The sequence below is a fragment of the Coturnix japonica genome, chromosome 38 (assembly GCF_054131305.1).
Source record: "Coturnix japonica strain WE chromosome 38, WE-NBRP24, whole genome shotgun sequence".
Taxonomy (NCBI): domain Eukaryota; kingdom Metazoa; phylum Chordata; class Aves; order Galliformes; family Phasianidae; genus Coturnix; species Coturnix japonica.
Window position 1 is genome coordinate 908,780 of NC_140700.1, and position 22,398 is coordinate 931,177.

General features: G+C 55.8%; 1 protein-coding gene across 6 annotated transcripts; it reads right to left on the bottom strand.

Annotated features, from left to right (window-relative positions):
* Positions 1-671: 671 nt before the first annotated feature.
* Positions 672-21,484, bottom strand: TEAD3 (TEA domain transcription factor 3). 6 transcript variants are annotated; one of them, XM_015884774.3, is made up of 14 exons: positions 21,007-21,484; positions 12,213-12,466; positions 9,242-9,306; positions 7,877-7,939; positions 7,688-7,750; positions 5,882-5,893; positions 5,396-5,533; positions 5,176-5,219; positions 5,033-5,094; positions 4,504-4,637; positions 4,218-4,391; positions 3,726-3,866; positions 3,370-3,522; positions 672-2,887 (listed from the first exon to the last, which is right to left on the bottom strand). In XM_015884774.3, exons 2-14 carry the CDS (start codon positions 12,346-12,348, stop codon positions 2,774-2,776), a joined length of 1,299 nt encoding a protein of 432 aa, XP_015740260.1. In that variant the 5' UTR covers positions 12,349-12,466; positions 21,007-21,484; the 3' UTR covers positions 672-2,773. The 6 variants fall into 6 exon arrangements, with proteins under 6 accessions (XP_015740260.1, XP_085383183.1, XP_085383185.1 ...); XM_085527057.1 differs by lacking the exon at positions 21,007-21,484 and adding an exon at positions 13,013-13,106; XM_085527059.1 differs by lacking the exon at positions 7,688-7,750.
* Positions 21,485-22,398: the final 914 nt, after the last annotated feature.

The following is a 22,398-nucleotide window of genomic DNA, read 5'->3' on the forward strand; positions in this document are numbered from 1 at the left end:
GAGTCGCTGAGCAGCGCCGTGCGGCGCCGTCGGGCGCTGCTTCTCCGCACAGCCCAGACCTCTGGCTGGGACCAGCCTGCGAGCTGAGCTGGGTGAAGCAGAAATAAGTATGTCAGGTGTCTTCATGCCACGCCGGACGGTTTGGCTTCCTCGACTGCAGGAAATACGGCCAGCGTTAGAACACGGCCTCTGGGTCACCTTGCAATAGGAGAGGATCGGGTGTTAAGCAGCCACGGGAGTGAAAGCAAAGCTGTAAGGAGCGATTGTTATTGACAGCATACGCTTAGCCCTCCAGTGCCTGATGCTGGCACAGGGCAGGCTGCAATCCCCTCAAATATGGGTCAGTGAACCCAGAGATGCTGCAGGGCTTTTCCCTCCAGCCTGGGGGACAGGGCAGGGAGAGAGGTGGGAACAGGGAGAGGCCAGCCCAGCAGGCAGCCATACAACCCTGCAGATCTACCACCAATCCATCCAGCACTACAAACCCACGATCAACCCTGCAAACCCATCCAGTTCAACAAACCTATCACCACTCACTCAACCCTACAAACCACAGCAACCCACTGCAGGATGCATCCCACAGCTGGGTTAATTGCAGAAGTGTTACCCAACTGTAACAGGCCTCACAGACCCCGCTGTCACAGCAAACCCCAAAGGAACCGCAGCAGTGCTTGAGCCAACACATGAACAAATAATTTTAATAGTTTTTCAGCAGACCGTAGTTTTCTCGGAGCTCCACAGTCTCCTCTATTTGAAGTCGGACAGATACAGTAAACACAACAAATACATGATACAACCCATCACAGCTGGATTAAAAAAAAATACACAAAAAATATAATACATAAAAAAAATTATTATTATTTTTAACATTGTGGACTGACACAGCTCTAAAACTGGTGATTGTAACCCTGGCAAAGCTTTACAAAGTCTTTAAAAAAATAAAACAGTACTTCATGTGAAATTCATAAATACATCGGAGAACAGAGGGGCGACTGGGAGGGCAAGGAGGGATCTCTGGGGCTGTGTCTGAGTCTTAGCTGGGGCAGGAGGGAGGGATGGAGGGATGGATGGAGAGGTAGATGGAGGGATGGATGGAGCACAAAGCAGTCCAGTTAACAAAGAGCTCCATGTGATGGTGGAAGGTTTGAACTTGGATTCCCAGAGTTTAAACCAGTGAGTGATAGGAAAAAAGAAAAAAAAAAAAAAAGAAAAAAAAAAAAAAGAAAGAAAAAAACCAGCACAACTATGAACAACACGAACAACAAATGGACATGCTACATAGGAGAGCCTGGGGCAGGCGAGCTGAGGCTGTCCCTGTGATTTTCCCCTTTTTCCCTCTGAGCCAGCACTGGGTTCTCTCTGCTGGGATGGAGCCCCAGCACATGGCATCAGCTCATTTCCTGAGCTCCACGCTGTCCCTGCACACCCAGCATCCCATCGCCAACCCCAGTTCCATCATCCCACAACACTGCACTGCACCTCCCGCTGCCTTCACTCCTCCAGGGGGACAAAGTGTTTCTCCTGCCCCCTGCTCCATGCCACCCTGCACAACCCCTCCTGGGGATGCTCCCCCCTTGCAACCTGCAGGACTGGGCACAGTGCATTGGGTCATGGGCTGTAGCCCCAGATTCCCCCTGAGCAGACCCAGTCTTGCATCCCACATATCCTCCATTCCCTCTCTTCCCCTCTCTGTTCCCTCCTCTTCCCATTCACAGCTCAGCTCCGTGCTCCTCCTGGCTCGACTGCTTCCCACTGAGAAAAAGCCAACATCAGAACTGTCAAAACAGAAAAACAGACCCAAAAAAAAGATGGAAAATGTACATATGCAAAATAAATCAGGCAAACCCCTTGCACCATGACAAGCACCAGGGGGTGCTTAGGGCTGGAGAAGAGACTGAATGCAATCCCTGGAAGTATGCGCAAACACCACAGCAAGTTGGTGACCACCAACCCCATAATGCTGCCCCATGGTACACTCCAGCCACAGTTGACAGGCACCAGAGATGACAGCAGGGGGTCCTGGGCACTGTGGAGTGGCACAGGATGGACAAAGCTCAATTCTGAGCACAGTACTAAAGAGCTCTTCTTAATTAAAAACAAAACACAACAAAAAAAAAAAACACTGCATTGTTGATGCTCTCCCGCTCCCAATACTGCCAGGACAGGATGAGGAGCACCCATCCTCATCAAGGCACAATGTGACTTTCTCCTGTCCATTTCTCCTGCTTAGGGCCACCACCCCTGCCCTGCTCCTACCCGATCCCACCTCCATTCTGGGGTCACAGGGATGTCTCCATGTCCTCACCACCACTCCCAGTGCTGGCTTACACCGCTGTCTCAGGGATGCCACCATGGACCCAGTGACACCACATGGGGTCCTGGACCAGTAGGCAAAAGCAGCACCACCCACCGCTCCAACATCCTGCATGGTCCTGGTTCATTGGCACCACTGCATTTCCCATCCAGTGCCAGACACAGGCTCCTCTCTCTCCTTCCTCCCTTCCATTCTCATTCTTCTTCTTTTTTTTTTTTCCTTCTTTTTTTTTTTTTTTTTTTTTTTTTAATATATATATTTATTTAAAAACTTTTCCTAAAGTAGAAAACATCTGTGATCGCAAGTCAGTCTTTTTTGGCTATTGCTTCTCTTCTTCTTCCTCCTCCTCCTCTCTTCAAGTGACTCCTGGTGGGACCGGGAGTGCACAACAGGTGGCACTTCTGCACAACCCTCCCCACATCCCTGTGTCCCTCAAGCCCCCGCATGTCCCGAGGGCCCCTAGTCCTTCACCAACTTGTAGACATGATGCTGGGCACCGTGCTCGCTGGTGGACACCTCAAACACAAAGGCGATGCAGAGCAGGGTTTCCTGGGTATCCCTGTTGGTAACAACCTGTGGGGAAGCAGAGGGGCATCAGAAAGGGGCACAGGAGTTGGATGCTGTTATTGGGGGTGTTGTGTGGGTTCAGGCACGGCAGCTTGATTTGCACTGATTTTGCTATCTGCTCTTCAGCGGGCTGTGCAGAATCAGAAACAGCTGCTTCAATTTGCAGCACCAGAACTTTGCCCCCTCAGTGTTTAGGGAGTGAGTACACAGGCTTGGGCACAGCTACTCCATTCACACCATCAGAAGGTGCTCCCTGCAGCAGGGGTGGGTTGGGAATGGATGCACTGCTGCTTTCAGTGTACCACCCCACGTCTGCTAACCACCACCTGGGAGGCTGCACACACTCAGGCACAGCTGCTTTATTTGTGGCACCTCCAGTTGGTAGCCAAAACTGGCACAGTTTGCAAGGTCCCATGCTGCATTTGCACAGCCAGTATGACGTGTCCCACCATTGGATCCATGCACAAAGCTCTGGGAAGGGCGAGTACCTGCAGGATGGTGAAATTCTCCAGGACGCTGTTCATCATGTACTTCTCCGGGAGATGCTTGAGTTTGTGGATGAAGTTGATCATGTATTCGCACATGGGGGAGCGGTGGATGCGGTAGACAAAGCGGCTGTTCTCCAACCGCGCGTACTCTGTCTGCAATGACAGTCAGGCATCAGCAGGAGGGTGACACAACAATGGGGAATGTGTGTGGCAGCCAGCAGGGATGCCGTGGGATAACCACAGCCTGTGCCCACACGCCCTACGTTCACTGCTGTGGTTTTATCCATCCCGCACTGTCCCAGGACTCAAAGCATGGACACCACTCCCAAATACTGCCAACACCACACAGCACTCACCTCCACCTTCTCCACAACCTGCTTCCCAAAGGAGCACACCTTGGTGGACACTGTGATGGTCATGTTCTCCGCGCTGCTGTACTGACTGCTGACACCATAGAAAGTCCCTGGCCCATCCTGGATTGTGCTGTTCAGATCCGCCTGAAGAGAAAAGAGAGGGATGCTGCCATGAGCCATTGTGTTCTTGGGAACAAGGACACTAAGATGGCTTGTGCAGAAAAGCTGTGGCTGCGCCATCCTTGGAGGTGCCCAAGGCTACACATGAGGCCTTTGGCAGCCTGACCTGCTGTGGGGCACCCAACCCATGGCAGGAGTGGGGCTGGGGGAGCTTAGATCCCTTCCAACCCAGACACTCCATGGTCCTATGATCTTCAAGGTCCCTTCCAATCCAACCAGCCCATGGTTCTAGGATCTTTAAGGACCCTTCCAACACAACCATTCCATAGTTCTATGATCTTTAAGGGCTGGAGGTCGATCTTCTCAGTCTCATACCCAAAACTTGACAAGGAAGAAGGAGTTCTGGGGTCCACGCTCATAGAGCTCCTTGAGGCCACCCTTCTTCTCAGGGAACTTGTCGTAGATCTGGCGGATGTCCACAGCCTCCAGCAGTGGGTCACTGTATGAGGGGTTTGTCTGCCCGATGTGCACAAAGAGGTGCTTGCTATACTGTAAGGGAAAGCGAGGTCAAAACAAGGTGGGGGAGGGTCAGCTGAAAAAGCTGGGTGATTCTGAGGATGGGGGTGGCCAAGGATCTAGGGGATGTGGAAGGTGGTGCTACCGTTTCAGTGTCCCGCGGCACTTCCATGAAGGCAGAGTACTCAAGGAGCCGCAGCTTGGCAGAGGCGATGGTGCGGTCCTGCCAGACCGGCACGGCTGAGGCAGCTGGTGGCAGTGGGGCCAAGGGCTCATAACCTGGGGGAAGACACAAGGCAGTGTCAGCTGATGTGAGCCCTTCTTGTACCATCAGGATGCTTCTTGCTTCACTGTGCCCCTTCTTGTCCCTCCCCAACCTTCCAGGATGGGCATTTTGCTGTGGGGAGGAAAATTCACACTCCATCCCAAAAGAGGACAGCAGAGTCCAGCTCATTGTGGGATCTGGAGTCCCAAGTTTTCATCTCAGGAGGTTGGGATGGGGACTTTGGATGGGTGACATTGCTAGTTGGGCACAAGTATAGGGACAAAATGCTGTGAGCACGGCCCCAGAGTGGGTGGCAACATTGGGTGGCATCATGGAGGGGACAAAAAGCTGTGTCCCCAGCACAGTTGTGAGTTTCCAAGTGATGACCCCCAGGAAGGATGGCACTTACTGGCTAGTGATGGAGGCATGGGTGGCTGGATGGGGTAAGCTGGTTGTGCAAATGGTTTAATGCTGAAAAACAAAAAGGGCCTTGTTAGGTTAACATGGTTGGGTGCCATGGGGGGTTTGCTTGGCATGGGGGCTTGTACTTACTCCTGAGAAGGTCCAGGCTGTCCTGGGATCGGCCCACTCCAAAACTGGAGAAGAGCAGAGAGAACATAGTCAGCACACCTTGACCCCTCCACATCCATTTGCAGCCCCCCAAGTGCCCCTTCCACAATGCATCCAAGAGGCTGTGACTCCCCCTGGGCCATGGATGGGTTCTTCCCCCCTGCCTCAAGCATGGGGACCATGGGCACAGAGCTGTCCTTACCCTGGGGGCAGCAGAGAAGACGGCCTGAGGAAGAGGAGGGGGGGGGCTGAGCTTGTTCTGTAGGACACTGGCTGACACAATCTGAGCAGAGGACATGGACGCCATACTCTGCAGAGCCTTGTCTTTGGAGACTTGGTCCTTGAGGGGGAAAGAGAGGAGATGGGCATTAAGCAGGGCTTCAGGTAGGCTGCCCCCACATCCCCTGAAATTTTGCAAAGCATGGAGGTGATGTGCAACCGAGGGAAAGGAGGGGGGGAAGGCGGCACGGTTAATGCAGCCAATAGCAAAAATACGCAAGGCAATAAACACTATCACCATGCAAACGTGTCCCACCCACCATCCCCCCATCTCTCCACCACGATCATGCTGTACCACCCCTCCAGGTGGGAGCTGCCAGGTCTAGGAGGCATTCCCACTGCCTCCCTGGGAGCAGAGAGGGTTTAGCAAAAGGCAATGGGGAAATCATGGCATCAGAGCTCAACTTACCAAGTTCATGGCCTGTCCACAAAAGAAAGGAAAAGACATGGTTAGAGCCAAGGGGATCTTGGGTGCATCCCCTACACCTCCCGACTTTTCCACCATGGTCTCGTTTTGGGACCAACTCCCCAGCCCTCGTGCCATCCTGGTGGTGGGGACCCCGCCTTCCCTGCTTGGTAAAACCATTCAAACCCTGCTCACCCCAGTGAGAAGGTGAGAATCAGACTCCTTCAATAAATCCATTTTCCCCATTTTTTCTCTCATTTTGAGGGCAGGAGCTGATGGCAGCAGGCACTCCCCATCTGCAGGGGGAAGTGTACAAGCCAGTTCTTCACTCCCCTCCTCACCCCGCTCAGGGCTCTGTGGCCCCATTTATTCCCACCTGGGGCACAACAGATGTGAGATAAATAGGGTTTGAGGGAATGCTGAGCTCTGCATGCAGGAACACACTGGCAGCATGAACCCAAAGAATACAACTACACCTTAAAGAAGGCACCACTTGCTGACGGATGGGAGTTCTGATTCAGCGGGATAAGAGTTTGTCTTAAGGTCCCAGATTTGCCTCCAGGAATGGATGTGAAAGGATGCTCTACATTCACACTGCACTGTTGCAGAGTGTTGCTCTTGGTCAGCCCTGAAGCGTGGCTGAGGCTGCAGCCTGTAGCCCCCCAACTCATCCTTTGAAAATCACTTTTTGCAAATCTTTCTGATGCCATTCATTCTACTCCACCAGCTGTTCCCTCCCCTGGGCTTGGGGTCTTCTGTACAATCCAAATCATTTGGGGTCCCCTCCCAGCAAACAGCTGGGGATGATGGTGAGTGGTCCTCGTGGCACTGGGATCTGCCAAACCTGCTCGGTGCTTTTGGAGGGCACTGTGTGCTGATCCTGGAACGAGGCCCCACTGCCAGCACCAGTGCAGGAACACTCAGACCCAAACGATGGTGATGTTTTGGGAACTGAGTAAACCTCATCCAGAAGTTCTGGAGACAAAATGCTGTGTTCTTGGGGCCAGAAGCTTTCAGGACCCCCAAATAAGCCTGAATCTGGATCAGGGGATTGAACCAGGAGCAGCCAAGGCTGTGCAAATGGGATGCCCTCAAAGGGCAACAAGTGGAGACCACTGGGTAGGGGCACCTGGGTGGGTATGATCCAAGGAGGATCTCAGTCCTTTAGGCACGTCAGTGCCTGCTGCGTCCCTCCATTCCTACCCTCCCAACAAATAACACCAGGAACAGTGGAAATGGTTAAAGACAGGTTAGTTGGGCTGCAGTTAGGAGGAAGGAAGGAAAGGAAAGCCAACCAGAGCAGTGGGCGATCCAGTTTTTCCTAGCTCGGCTCCATTGGCCCCTGGAACTATGGGCTGTCCTTGGACCACCACTGCGTCCCCACTGGGAACACTGTCTCCACAACATGGTGTGAGCCATCCTTGGGGACACTGTTTGGAGACATCACTGTTTCAGACAAAAGCAGGGGGGGACAGTCCTTGTGTCCATCCCAACTCTGGGGGAACCCTTTGCGTTTTGCTTTGTTGCCAGTTGCATTGGGATGGGTCTTCTCCCCACTGGGAGATGCCCAAAGGAGCAAAGTGCATCACAATGGGAGGATGTAAACTCAATTCCAGGTGGTCCAGGTCGAGGGGCGGAAAGAACACCACGGACACATCCACATTTTTGGGAGAGGGACTGCAACCACTCCAATCCATCAGTTCCAGGAGCAAAGGGAGGAGGGAAGCAAAAAAAAGCCATCAAAAGGAGAGGAAGCGGCACACTGGAGAGTGTTAGTGGTCAGCAGGAAGGAGGGAAGCGGGCGCATACCTTCAGCTTGGACTGAATCTCCCGAGATTTCCGTCGGGCAAGAACCTGCAAGTGGCTAGAGACCTGCAGAGAGAGAGCAGGAGAGGGGAACAGCAGAGCCGTCAACCAGAGGAAAAGAGAGGAAGGAGAGGGGCTGCCCATGCTCAGAGAGACACCGCCGAGGACACCTGGGCACGGGCGCCAACGTACCTTGATGCCAACCTGGTACTCCCGCACCTTCTTCCGAGCTAGAACCTGGATGTGGCTGGACACCTAGTGCCCACCACGCCGTTAGAAAGGAAAACACAGAGCGTGAAGACATGTCCCTGCATTGCCCCAGAGGAAAGTGTATGGGAAAAATGGGGTGTGTAGATCCAGGGTGCTCCAAGAGATGTTCGTGGTCCTGCAGCACAATGGTTACCATGAGCTGGAGGAAGTAAAGTTGTGGGGAAGGGGTGCATGGGGAGAAGGCAGTGGCTCCACGTTTACCATCTGTTGGGGCTTTCTGAAAAGGCAGCCCCACACCCATGAGCGCACGCAGCCCTGTCATGTTTTCAGTAGGGCTGCAATGGGACTGCTGGTCCCAAAGGGGATGCAGTGCTCCTAGGGCTCCTGCTGATACTGCAGGTGGGAAATTCAAGAAGAGGTTTTCTTTTGTGCAGAGTGCTCCAGGCGCAGGATGGGGCTGATCTGCAGGCCCCAACTGAATGTCTCTGCTCCCAGCAGGGCTTACTTTGGGGAGAGTGACTTCAGCACCAGCACTCGACTCTCCCAGACACAAAGGCATGGAGGGAACAACGCCACGTACACTGATACCCCCAGAGCACTGCTTTCATCCAAGTGAGATGCTTAGAGCCAGAGATACCCAGCGTGAAGGTGAAACACAAGGCTCAAAACCAGAGATGAAGAACGCAGTGGTTGTGGCTGGACCACAGTCCTCCAACATCAGTCTCAGAGGAGTTTCCCCACAGCACATGGGTACCAGGATCCATCCGATGCAGGGACAGTGGCACGGGGGCACCCCAGTATGAGTCACCTCAACCCCTCTGTCCAACCCCCTCTGTCCTCTCCCCGTCCCCTCGGGGAGGGCCACCAGCTCCACGAGGATGCACAGTGGGCAGGGATGAGCCATGTTTAAGTTCTAAGTGGGCACAGTGCATAGGGGGCTGCAAGCACCGGGCAGAAAAAGAAGAAAGCCCTGTTTCCCTGCCCTGCTACCACCCCCAGTGATGCCACTGCCAGGCTCTGTGGTACTCCAGGGACCACTGCTGCACCGCTGGTTGCAGTGGGCACAGCCAGGACTCATCTCTCAGAATGCCTTCAGTGGACTGTATGCCACATAAGGCACACAAACCTACAAGGAGGTTTTGGGACACAGGGACAATCTCTGGCTCCAGGTGGACAAAAAGGGCAATGCTCGGCGATGCACAAGAGCTGCAGTTCGGGTGCCGTTACAGAGACATGGACCCAGTGAGGAGAAAGTACAGATGCATGGCATAGCCAGACCCCTCCACGCACCCCATCCCCAGTGTCCAGAGTAAATCACCCCCAATAAAAGCAGAGTGCCAGCCTCACCTGCTTCCTCGTCCGTGTCTTCCCTGTCCGCAGCTTGATGTAGCGCGCAATCAGTTCATTACGACCTGTGGGGATGTGCAGTGTCAGCCCCGGCACAGCGGGGAGAAAGGGACAGCATGGGACGAGGGGACGCTGGTCTGTAACAAGGGAGGAGTCTCTGCCAGGAGATGGCGCTGCCAGGACAGCTGTGTGGCCAGTGGGGACATCGGAGTGGCCAACCCGCAGCCAACACGTGGGGACATCCGTTGTGTCCCCCACCCCCAGCAACATGGAGCAGGGACTGGGGGTCGGTATCCACTGGTACCCCCCACTACAGCAGCGTCCCCAACATAGGAGACGACAGATCCCCTGAAATCATCCCAATGGGACACCGCTTTGAGCACAACCCCTTTCCATATGTGGGTCCTGGGTGCCCCCCGAGCAGTGAGCTTCCCCCAACACGTCAAGCTGCCCTTTCCACCAGTATTTCCTAATGTCCTGAGCTTAATTCAAAGCAGAAGTGCTTTTGCACCACATTTTACGGGGCCAGCTGTGGCCAATCTGTGCTCCAACGTCAGAGCAGCTGGGAGCGTTCTTCAACCCAGCCCTGTTCCCCCCCAACGCCTCACCCCCCGCACACGGGGGCGGCAAGGCACGCCAGATTTATTTTAATGGACCAGATGGTGGTGGTTGGAACTTGTTGAAATGCCCTTGGAGAGGGCTTTAAAAATAAATAAATAAATAAAAATAAAATAAAATAAAACAATCCCCACCACCCTTCCCTGGGCAGCTCCAGAGCAACTGGGAGGGGGGGTGGTGAGAGGGGACATACGAGGACTGACAGTGCCAGGTGCTGTGGGGTGGCTGCGGTAGGCAGGGGGTGGTGGCCATGTGGGGTCACCACGGGTCCATTGGAAATGTGGGCATGGAGAAGGGTCCCTGTGTTCTGTCCTGTCCTCTGTACAGCAGCCATGGGTGCTCCAGTGCCACCCCATGGCAGCCCCAAAATGCTAGTGCAGGCATCACTCCTTCTTCTGCCTTTTAATTAATGAGCGACTCCTAATGACCAGTGCTCACTTGCTCTTGATTGCCAAAACACTGTCTTGGAAGGAGCCATGGCACCACACACCCATCCCTGCCTCATCTTGCCCACCACTCAAGGGTGCCCCATGCATGCATCCCTCATCCTGTCCAGCACCCATGGGTGCCCCAGTGATGTGATGCCACAGGGTGCAGCAATGCCTGTGACCAGTTTAGGGGTGTTAAGTTTCGGCACTTTGGCTGTGTGCAGCCCGTTCCCATGTCCCATCCCCATGTTCAGTACTGTGGAAGCAAATAGGAGAAATGAAACCTGGCTGCAGTGATGCACCCAACATGGTGCCCAGCACTGGATGTCTCTCCACGCCTCAGCCTCATCCCACATCCTGGCAGCACCACCTGCACCCATCCGGGTGCCCATGGCTGCGTCCTTGTGATTCACTTGGGGCCATGCCATTCCCCTGGTGAGGGCACATCCTCCTCCAAATTACCACATTCCCCAAATTCCTCTCCCCTGACACCACCACATCAACCAGTTGGACAGCTCTGTTAAAAATAACCCAGTAGGACACGCCGACGGCCAAAGAGCGACACAAGTGTGCCCAACCCACCCCATGGCTCCTACCTGCTCCTGGGGCATGCGCAAATCCCACAGTCTATGTCCATGGGACGCTGACACTGACCCTGAGTCAGCACAGCACTAAGCAAAGCCACTCATTCTCCCATTTGGGTGCTCCAAGGGGGGTCCCCAAATCAGTGCCACCTGGATTGATGTACAGCCTCAGTGTGACCCAATTGCTCTCCCTACGGGTATGTTTCAGACCCTGCCTTCCCCCTTTGTGATGCCCAAAGCCACTCATCCTTTGGGTGCTCCAAGGGGGTCCCAAATTATTGCTGCCATGTGGGGATGCATGGTGCCAGCATAACCCCACTGCTCTCCAATGGGTTTGTTCTGAACCCCCACTTTCCAAAGGCACCTCTGAGAGCACAGTCCTCTGAAATGCCACCCCCAGCCCCTATATGCAGAGCCCTCTGGGTGTGTGATGGGAGGTGGGGGCCGCTGCCTCTTTAAACAGCTGCCAGATGGCTCTGAAAGGCTGGAAAAACCGGTCTGCGCCCGGGTGTGCTGCGCAGGGCCCGGCTCCCAGCGGCACTTCAGCTATTCCAGGAGAAATCCAAAAAATGCGCCGGCTCAGGAAGCCCTGTGCTGCCTTTCAGCCACCAGCCCTGACCAGGGTGCCCCAGGGTAGCAATGGAGAGGGGACAGGGACCACGTATGTCAGGTAGCCAGTGTCCTCTGTGCCATGGGTGGATGAGCCATTGGATGGTGACAGTGTTGTCACCAGTGGGTCTGGAGGTCACCACGTCACATAAGAAAGAGATCTGAAGACACCTGTCTGAGAGGTGACATCATGGGAGGGAGAGAGGAGTGGACAGCCCCACTGTGGCACAGATGGGGATGGACACCTTTGTCCTCTCCTTGGTGGCACTGCGCACCCCTGCCTTCATCACCAATCCTCATCCTCCCTGCTGCAAAGGAAACAAGGCTGAGTCCATGCAAAACGCATTTCACAAATGGGGCAATGTCACCTGATGCAGGGCAGGTGGCTTGAGGTGGGCCAGGGGCCACAGCCACCATCCTCTTGGAGTGCTCTCTGGTTTAGGACACTACAGGGAGTGGTGTGAGACAGAGCCATGCCCACTCCCTGCCCCACGGCTCCACCAAACCTGTTGGTCCAGCACATCCAGTGCAGGAGGGAGGAGATAGCTGTGACAACACGATGGGGACACGGGTCACTGCCCTCTGGTACCCAAAGCCACACAGCTTGGGAAAGTGCTTCTGAAGTTGGGGTGCTCTGGGTCAAACCCCGGATGAGTTCAGGGCTCGGAACCAGCCCCATCCCAGTGCACAATGACACACACAGTGCCCAACCCATCCTATGAGTGCACTCACCATACATCTTGCCTTCATCTGAGAGGATGATCTTCCGCCGGCCGCAAGGGGGGTAGATTGCCAGAGCCTCCTGGAAGCTCTGCTCGATGTCCGGGCTCCACACTCCCTCGGCGTCATTGTCCAGGCTCTTGTCCATCCCGTCCTGGCCATCTTCCCGCCCCTCCCCGGGGCTGCTGCTGGCGTTCCAGCTGTTGGACGCTATGGTGCTGGCTGCTCTGGGCTCTGAGCCCGAGCCCCCACGGACACGCGGCAACCTGTGAGAACAAAGAGAAAACCCTGAGACTTGGCCACAGCTGTCATGGCCATGTTGGAGTTGCAGGTGACAGCACAGTCCCAGTACATCCCCAATGCTGGCCCTGCACGAGGAGAGCACTCTGGTGCCACTCGTGATGCACGCAGCTCTGTCTTGGGACATGGCCACGTATGCCATTGACACCCCAAATCCTGATGAGCAAAGCCACGACATGCCCACCCCAAACACCACCTGAGTACACCCCATGTGCTGCACTACACACAAAGCACTTGGGCACATGGTACCCATACAGGACGTTTAGGCACACCTTGACACCTGGGGACCTGTGAGCCCCAACCCTGCACCCCCCAGTCCAGCAGAACAAAGCCACCAGGTGCCCACCCCAAACATCACTTGGGAACAGCCCATGTGCTGCACTACACACAAAGCACACAGACACACAGTGCACGCGCAGAGCGCACATGATTGTCCAAAGGGCACACGGTGGCACTTGGTGACCTGAACTCCCAAAAGCCCCCGGTGAAGGTGGGGAGGGGATCTGACGAACCCGGTGCCCCAAGGATGCTCCCTTGCCCTCCTACACAGTTGTGCAGAGCGGCACCGGATTCTGCTTAGAGGTGTCTCTCCGTGCAGCACTGCGCTTCCCGTTTGGGGTGGGAGCGTGCAAAGGTCTCAGCGCACAGACATCTCCTTTTAAAGGAACTGCAGCAACTCGCTGGCTCGGGCGCACGCCCAGACTGCTTTGTGTTGTGTTGTGCTTTGTTGTGTGTGCTTGTTTTTTGGTTTTTTTTAATGTATTTAATAAAAAAAGAAAATTTTTCTCCCCCCCCTCCCTCTTTGCCACCACCCTATCTGTGATGTCAGTCCTTCTGCTTCTCCCCTTGCCTGCTCCCCCCTGTTCCAACGCCCCCCCCCCACTCTCCCCAGCGCTCCCCCTCTTGCCGAGCACTGTGGCCAAATAAGGAGAACTGGATTGCAGGATGGAGCCGGCAGCCAGGGGAGGGATGGCGGCAGCAGGCTGCACCGCTCTGCACCCCACGCTGAGCACAGCCCTGGGGGGCTGCATGGGCTGGGGGGAGGGGCTTTGCAGTGTGAGCAATGGGGATGGGAGAGAGACGGATGATGTAGGGGTGCTGGCACATAGGGCTGAGACCCCCAGTGCCCACCCCATGCAGCTCCATGGAATTTTGTCCACATGCAAAGCCCACAGTGGGTGCTGGGATGAGAGATGGACCGCTGGAATGCAGGGGGCCTGCTGATGGATTGGCACACAGGACTGGGCCCCCCCATGCAGCCTAATGGAAGCTTGTTCCCATGTAAACCCCATAACGGTGCTGAGAAGACACCTCTCAGTCCCCACAGCACCCAGACCCCACAGCCCTGAAAGCGCCTGGAGACTCCCTGAGTAATGTTAGATCCCCCTCCTCTGCAGTGGGATCCCCCTCATGGGGTTGGGGTGCCAGGAGGGTACAGCCCTGAGAATTGGGTTGCAGGGGTTTTACAGGGTGCCACAGCCCCCCCACCATGCAACACGCCATAGGGCTAGTGGTACCACTGCCCACAAGGTGACAAGTGGCACAGGTCACCGTCCCCTTCCCCAAGGGCTCCCAGCTCCCTGCAGTCCCCCCCAGCTCCCTTCAACATCACTGCCTCCCTCCCCAGCAGGGAAATCCCAGCGCAGCCCTTTCGGGGAAGCAGGGGAAAAACAGAGGGAGGAGGAGGAGGGTGAAGCGGGGTCCTGGCCAAGGTGCGAGGAAACAGCTCCTCCTCCACTGAACCTGCTTTTGGCCAGGCCAAGGGATTTTATTTCCTGGAGGGAGGGTGCAGGCAGGCAGCAAGTCACAGCTTTGACGTAAGGGGCCGAGCACAGCGCTCCACCCAACCTTACAAAACAGCAACCCAAGGAGCAATTAGGAAACCAGCACGGCTGGACCTGGGTACCAGCCTGCCGGACCTGATCAAGGCTGGGAGGGACTGGAGCTGCAGGAATAATAACATCTCATTGTGTCCCTCCTCCTAGCTTCTGCCTGGGACAGAGACTGAGTCTCCATCCCACAGGGACTCTCTCAGCAGAGGCATTCACAGCCACACGGCAAAGGGATGCTCACTGCACCGTGGAAACCACGGGGTACCCAGGAGCATACAGGATGGGTGCTCACAGAGGGCACGGAGGGGACCACCAGGGCATGGCCAAGGTGAAGCCAGGAGATGGAGACAGACATAGCATTCCCATGGGCTGTGTGCTCACCCCAAGCTCGGACCCAGTGCAGCTCAAGGGCTCACCAACACGAGGATCCTCACTCCTAAAACACTTTGAGAAATCCCTGTCAAACCCTGTGGCATCAAAAGCTTTGCCCAAGGGGTTGCAAAGAGGGGATGCATGTACTGGGAGATGGGAATATTTAAGACACAGTGGCAGTGCCCAAGTACCCAGGTCAGGAGCAGAGTGCTGGCAGGGCACAGCAGGGACAGGTGCAGCAGAACCTGATGGGGTAAGGATTGTGGGGTTGAGGATGTAGGGTAGTGGCATGAGGGCAACTGTGGGGCTGGGAGCATGGGGATGAAACGGGGAGCACAGAATGGCACCTCATCTCCAGCGGAGCCACAGAGCTTGGAGGCAAGGTACACACTCTTCTCCCCAGCATGCTCAGCCCCAAAAGCACTCCCCCACACCGTATATCACTCCAGCTCCATGTCCTGACTGTGTGGGGCAGAAAGTCAGGATTTGCCCAAAGTAAGAGAGGATGGATGGAGGTAGAAGCCACCCTATGATGGCTATCATCACGACACAGGGACCAGTGCCCTCATCTTGCTCCTCACTTGCCACCGCCATCCCTGCCTGGTGGCATCAAAGTCACCCTGCTGTGGGTGACAGCTTCCCCAACTCTATGGGGAGCAGCACCAGGACTCCACATTGGGGGCACACATGGTTGAGCACAAGCAGATGCAGCACAGAGGGCTACAGCCACCACCTCACTCTCTCCCTGTGCAGGGGCCTGGGGCAAGCCAGCCCTCCCTGCCTGGACCCCATAGCAAAAGGATAAAAGTTCAGCAGCAAGTTGGGGCAGGCATCGGAGCTGGGCGCAGCCTCACCTGCACAGCAACTGCTGCGGTGCCGACACTTGGTGGGGAGGGGTGGGGGGAAACATGGGGTCATCACCATTGGTGGCACAGAGGGAACTGCTCCATCGGGCAGTGCTGCTCAGACACTGGGGCAGGATGGGTGTGATTTGCCTCGAGGAGGACACCCAGGGTGCCAAGAGGGGCTGCCCCCTTTGGCCTTGCAGGACCCCAAGCCTTCAAACCCCAAAGCAGATATTCATGGTGCCCCAGTGCATTAGGTGCAATGCAAGAGCCCACTCAGACACCAGAAGACACAGTCTGTGGGCACCGTCCATGTGCTCCTCGGTTTTGGGAAGAGCACAGGGTCACCCACCCCATGAAAACGTCCCATGGGGCTGGGAGTGGGCCAGGGGAGCACCACCTGCAGCTAGAATGTGACCAATGCTCTGACAACCCAGGGTCTACTAGGAGGACCTCAGCAATGCGAAGATGTTCCCCTGTTCACCAGTAACCCACACTGCACACCAAACCATGATGCTCACTGGGCAGTGACTCTTTGTGGGCACCGGGGCTGGAGGTGGCACAGCTTTGCTCACTGCACTCTCCTCCTCCCAGCAGCTCCAGGGCTGTGGAGCGGGATTCCCCTGCTCCCTTCCACCCAGGGCTGTGCTGTGGGGCCACCAACAACCCCATGGGACATCAAGGCCCTGGGGCGCCCCTGCATGGGCTGGGGGCATGGAAGCAGCCAAGCCCCCGGTACTCCCCACGGAGCAGCCTGACTAATTTCCTTTCCTCTATTGCTTCCTGTCCCTTCCGGCTTGGCAGACAGCTCAGGAAGCAATCAGAGCAGGGAAACTGCAGGAGGCCACGTGGCAGCATCCCACCAGGGTCTGTGGTGCCACCAGGGCCATCCAGTCATGAGATGCTCATCTACAGGGTGCCCAACCAGAAGGTGCCCATCTATGGGGTACCCACTGTGACCCTACCCTGCAGACCTCAGCACAGTTCCCCAAAAAACTGACATCACTGCACTGGTAAAGGATGCTCCATTCCAAATCACAAGGGCAAACAATGGGAAAATCTCATTGATGTGTAGCTGGAAAATTAGCGCACAGTCAAGGGATAGGATCTGGGTGAAGCTCATGGTGCATCAGGTAAGATGCTCCTTGCCAGCATGCAGAAGAGTCCTCCATCTCCTCCTCTTCCTCCATCCCCAACCACACTGTTTTTTGGCTGCTGGAAGACCTACGCTGGTTTCACTCAAGGCTATGGGGCCAGGACATGGGGACAGATGGACACTGTACCCCATCCTCTGTCCCTCCTTGCCCCAATTACCCTGCCCAGCCAGGGCGTTGCACTTGTCAGCTCATAAATAGAAAGCTTTGACGGCATTAATTACTCTCTGTGTTATGAAATGAGCTCAATGGAAACAACAGGGTTGGGGTTGAAGACGGGCCACCACCATGGCCACTCTGTGACATCCACAGCACTGGGTGACCCAGAACACAGAAGGGACAACATGTGCAGGAATTTGCTTTGCTCCCACCCCAAAATGTGCCCATCCTGGGATGCATGAGGACATTTACCTCAGGGTGGCCACTGCATCCAGGACCCCAAGACCCATTGCTGCCACGGGCAAGGGAGAGCTGTGGGTACCAGGGCTCTCTGCATACACATGAGGCATGTCCCCATGCTGGGTGGGAGAGGTCCCAGAGACCCATTCAGGACACACTCCTTCCATGGAAGAGGTTTGAGTACTGCAGGGAAAACATCTTCTTAGGGATGGAGACTGCTGGGTAAGGAGGAGGAGGAGGAGGAGGAAGGGCAGGAGGAGAAGGAGCAGGAAGGCTGCAATGCATTTCACTCTTGCCCCCTTCCCAGTCACCTCCACCCCCAAGAAACCAGCTCTACCCTGGAGCAGCTGCACTGCTGCCTGCACTAACATGGTGGGGGTGAGCACAGCACTGCACAAACCAATGGGGTGTGCAGCAAAGGGGGCAACAGCCAACCCCCCAGATTCATAGGAAAAGGCTTGCAGGGTCAAAGGAAGGCTTGCAGAATGCAGTCTTTTCTGCCTGATTTCCCAAGGTAGGGACAGTTGGGTCACTGCTATGAGGTCCCCAATGTCACCAACCCACTTGGGATAGCCTACAAGCCAAGGCCATGCAGAAACAGTGCAGCACTGATTTGTTGTATCAAACAATGATGAGTGCTGTACCAATTTATTCCCAGAAAGGGACAGATAGGCTCAGCATCACCTCACTGCATGCTGCTACCTCAAACAAGCACAGTGGATGACCATAGCACCCTGGTGTGTGTCCATGGCAGAGCATCACTCTCTGCCTTGGCACTGCCCAACTCATCCATCGTCCCCATTGGGAGTGATGGGGGAAACCCACTCCCATCAGGCAGAGAGGTACAGGGTCCTGCCCAGTGCCTTTGTCTTGAGAGGGACAAAGCCAGTATCAACATCAGCATCATCCTCTAACCCAATGTTCGTGTTGGTTGCACACACAGCAGGAGATGGCAGCTGGGGAAGGGCAGCGGGGAGATGGCACAGGCCCGCAGCCCATCCTCCATGCACAGCGCAGCTGTAAACTTTGAACATCTTCCGGAGAGAAGTTAGTGGCTATTGTGAACAGCTGGATTTAATTTGATGAGGAGCGAGGAGGAGACAGTCATGGGGAAATAATATGGCTTGGCGCTCCTGGGCGAGGAGCCCAGAGCCCCAGCAGCACTCCACTTCCCAACCAAGGTGGGGAAACCGAGGCATAGAGGTGCTGGGACACAAGTGAGATCACCATCCCTGGAGGTGTTCAGAACCACAGAGATGTGGCAGAGAGGGACATGGTCAGTGGGAAGGGTAGGATGGGTTGAGGTTGGACAGGATGACCGTAAAGCCACTGCGCCCATTTCCCAAATGGGTAAAACCACCGCCCCAGCAACCTGTCCCAACCCGCACCGTATCGTCGTGTGCCTGCTGCAGACTGGCACGGGGCACAGCCCCGACGGCTCACCCCATCATTACCTCCCTCCCTCCATCCAAAAAAACATTTCATAACACGACACGTGACGGTGGCAATAATGAACGCCCACACACCTCAGGTGCTGTCCCCAACCACAACACAGGTGGTTGGGCTTGGCCACCCCGGCACGCTCCCAGTGCCTGACCTGGGCACCAACCCCCACAAAAGGATATTTCCCAGCAGCACCCGAAGTTGGGCCAACGCATAGAAACCATGAGAGTCCCTTCCAGCCTTGGACCGCCTCGGTGGTTTAAGTACAAGAGGAGCTCCTTGGGATCACAATACTACAGATAGAGTCTGTCCCACCTCTGTGAGCACAAACTCACAAGCCTTGGGAATGGTTTCACAGACCATTTTCTGCTATCCCTATTCCCACGGATGGAAGAAAAGGCAGAAAGCCCATTTCCCTGCAGAAAGCCCAACGTTGTCCATTTTTCCCCATCCCCATCTCACCTTTGTTGCACTTGGTACACTGGATGGGAATGGCACAGCACCATCATGTTTCACATATTAATTATAGCCAGCAACCACAGCAACTCTCATGTCTCCATAGCACACCAAGATGCTCCCAGCCCCGCTCTCACAGCAAACAAGGGGTTAAATGGCGATTAAAGACGGTGCTGTTTCCGGTATCATGATAAATAGTGACCGTATGTCATGGGAAACGCCAGCGAGTTCTTCTGCTGTGGACTGTGGATGGATCTGGAGGACGGAAGGGATTTTGCAAGGCATGAGGGGGAAATGGCATAAGAAGGCTGGTCCCTGTGCAGAACCTCTTTTGTCCCCTGTAGCACCACAGTAAACCATTCCCGTGCTCTGCGCTGTCAGCCCAGCCGGGCTGAGCGTCCCCACAGTGCCGTTATGCAATGTGGCCGCTCCCAAAGGGTTATTTTTGTTAGAAAAGCTGCTGCTGTGCCAGCCCTGGGGGCAAGCCCGGCCCCAAGCTGTGCCTGAGGTTCTGCAGGGATGGGAAGGGCCCCTCGTTCTCCCATCCCTACTCAGTGTCCTGTTCCCACTGAGGAGGGCAGATCCCTGCATAGACTCAAGCACGCCCAAACCCAAAACTCTGTACCCCAATGGGACACTTCTGCCCCCTACATCAGGGAACAGCTGCCACCTGCCCACCAACCAGGCCATCCTTGTTGACCTCAGCAAGAACCTTCACGCCCCATTAGCGGAGCCGCTCGGGGGAAAAGCCACCCCAAAATCCAACAGCTGGGATGAGCTTTGGGGCCAATAGAGCTCCAGATGTGACGGCACAAAGTGGGGCTCACCCACCCCCCGCAACCCCCAACAAACACACTGTGCCCCCAGGCAGCGCAAAGCCCTGACTCACAGTGCGCACGTCGGAAAACGATAGGAGGGGGCAGAGGACGCTGGAGCCCAAAATACCCCAGTGCGCCTGACACGGAGATTAGCGCTTTGCTGCGACGCTGTCGCCTGGCCCAGCTCACTGTGGCCCCCAAAAAAAGCCCAGACCCTCCACCCCAGTGTAGACTGGCAACACACACTGTGCGTGCGTCACCATTCCCAGCAGTTTTCTCCCTAAAAACGACTTCTTGCTGGGTGCTTTTGGGCTGGGTGTTATTTTTCTTCCGAAGGAGAGAAGTGAAAAAAACAACAACAACAACTAAAAAAACTAAACAAGACAAAACCAAATGAGAGTGCAAAAATAAAATAATAACAATAATAATAATAATAAAGATGACACACTGCCGAAAATTATACACCTAATTGCTGACTCGTTAGCAATGTGCCCCTATGACGAGGCACAAAGTGTTTAGCATACACTCAGCGCATGGTCATGTGTGTGACACACATGTAACGTGACATGTCCCTGTGCCCCACAACCCCACAGCCTTTGGGGTGGGCACGGTGGGGTGGGCATCGTGCCAGGGCTGTTTATGTAACGCCCGCTTCAACGTATGGGCCCTACTGTACACAAGGCCCCTTTGTAACCCCATATGTAACCCGGGGATGTGCAGCGTGAAGGGGAAAAAAACATGGATTCACCCCGACGCAAACCCTTTGGGATGAGAAATGATGAGTGGGGTTGGGGAGGGATGGGCCGTCCCGCAGAGCTGAAAATGGGAAATGGCTGGAGCGAGGGGGGAAGGCAAGTGGGGAGGGGAGTGGGGGGAGCAGCGTGATGGGGGGGTCCCGGCGCTGAGTGGGGTGGGCGCACTGCAGAGCCGTCCGGGGAGAGCACGGAGAGGCCCTGGAGGAGCGCACGGAGCTCCCCACGCCGAGCCCCCCGCCCCGGCTGCTAGTGGGTCGGGGGGCAGCGAGGCCCCTCTGTTCACCACCCCTCCCCCCCCCGTTCCCCACCGCCATCCTATGGGGCCGAGGCCGCCCCTCCCGGGCTCGGTGCAGGCGGAGGAGGGCTGCGGGCCGAGAGGAAGGAGCACAGGAGGAGGAGGAGGAGGAAGGATCTCTTCCCGACGGCGCTTACCTGTTCCGTGCTCCGGAGGGCTGGGCCGGCCACGCGAGCCGGGAGCGGACCGGGACCGAACCGGGACCGGGGCCGGTGCCGGGGATGGGCCGGGGGAGGGCGTCAGGAATGCGAGAGCGCTGCGAGCTCCGGAGTCCGCGCAGGGAATCAGGCTCAGGGACGGGAAAGTTTATGCAAGGGAGGAGCAGAAAGTTGGGAGTCAATCAGGAGGCGGAGGGGCAGGGCCGACCCTCCTCCCCCGGCCTTCCTCCCTCCCTCCTCTCCCGGTGCTCTTCCCTCCCTCCTCCCGGGTACTCCCGCCCAGTCGGGTCCCGATCTCCGGTCCCGTCGCGGTCTGGGGACACGGAGGGGTTCGGCCCCCCCCCCGAGCACAGCACTACGGGAAAAGAAGGGGCAGCGCAGCTTCGGCTCCGGGAGGGACTTCTCGGAGCCTTCATCCTCCTCCTCCCGCAGTTCGGAGTGCTCCTTCTCTGTGCCAGCCTTCACTGGCACTGTGCACATCCTCATCTTCCTGTGCCAGCTTCCTGCACACCCCCGTTCCTTCCATCACATCTTCATCCCATAAACACCTTCACCTGACTTGCGGAATCACCCCCAGTATACATCTTCATCCCCTGCACACACCTTCACCCCTTTCCCTACACTTCTATCACTTTCCACATACCCCTATGCCACACACCTTCATTGTCCTCCTCCCCCTCATCCTCCTCACACCCTCATCTTTCTCCAAACACCTTCATCCCCACCTTCATCTCATTCTCACACCTTCATCCTCCTCCAGACACCTTCATCTTATTCCTTGCTCTCATATCCTTATCCTCATCCTAGACCCTCATCTCTCTCCAAATGCCTTCATCCCCATTCTCATAATCGTTATCCTCACATCCTCATCTTCCCCCAAACACTTTCATTCACTTCCAAACACCTTCATCCTTTTCCTCATCTCCCTCCTCCCCCTCCCCTCCTACATCCTCACCCCCTCATCTCCCTCCAAACACCTTCATCCCTTCCAAAATACTTCCATCCTTATCCTCATACCCCACTGGACCCTCATTCCTGTCCAAACACCTCCACCCCCCTCCTCACCCCCACCTTCACACCTTCATCCCTTGCTGCACTCCCCCACACACCCACAATCCCCCACTTCCCTGACACCCATCCTTCCCCATAGCACTGGGATGTGGATTTCAGCCCAAGCGGCTGTGATTCCCAGCGGACCCTCAGGGAACCTGGCCAGCAGCAGGGCCGAGGGGTGGTAACACACTGATTGCATGCAAGTCCCTGGCCATGGCCCAGCCCGAGTGTTGGGATCTGTGGTCCCAATGGCAGAAAGCCCCGTGCTGCTGAGCACGAATTCAGCACACAGCCAGGACGTGGGCAGGTTGGGCTCCA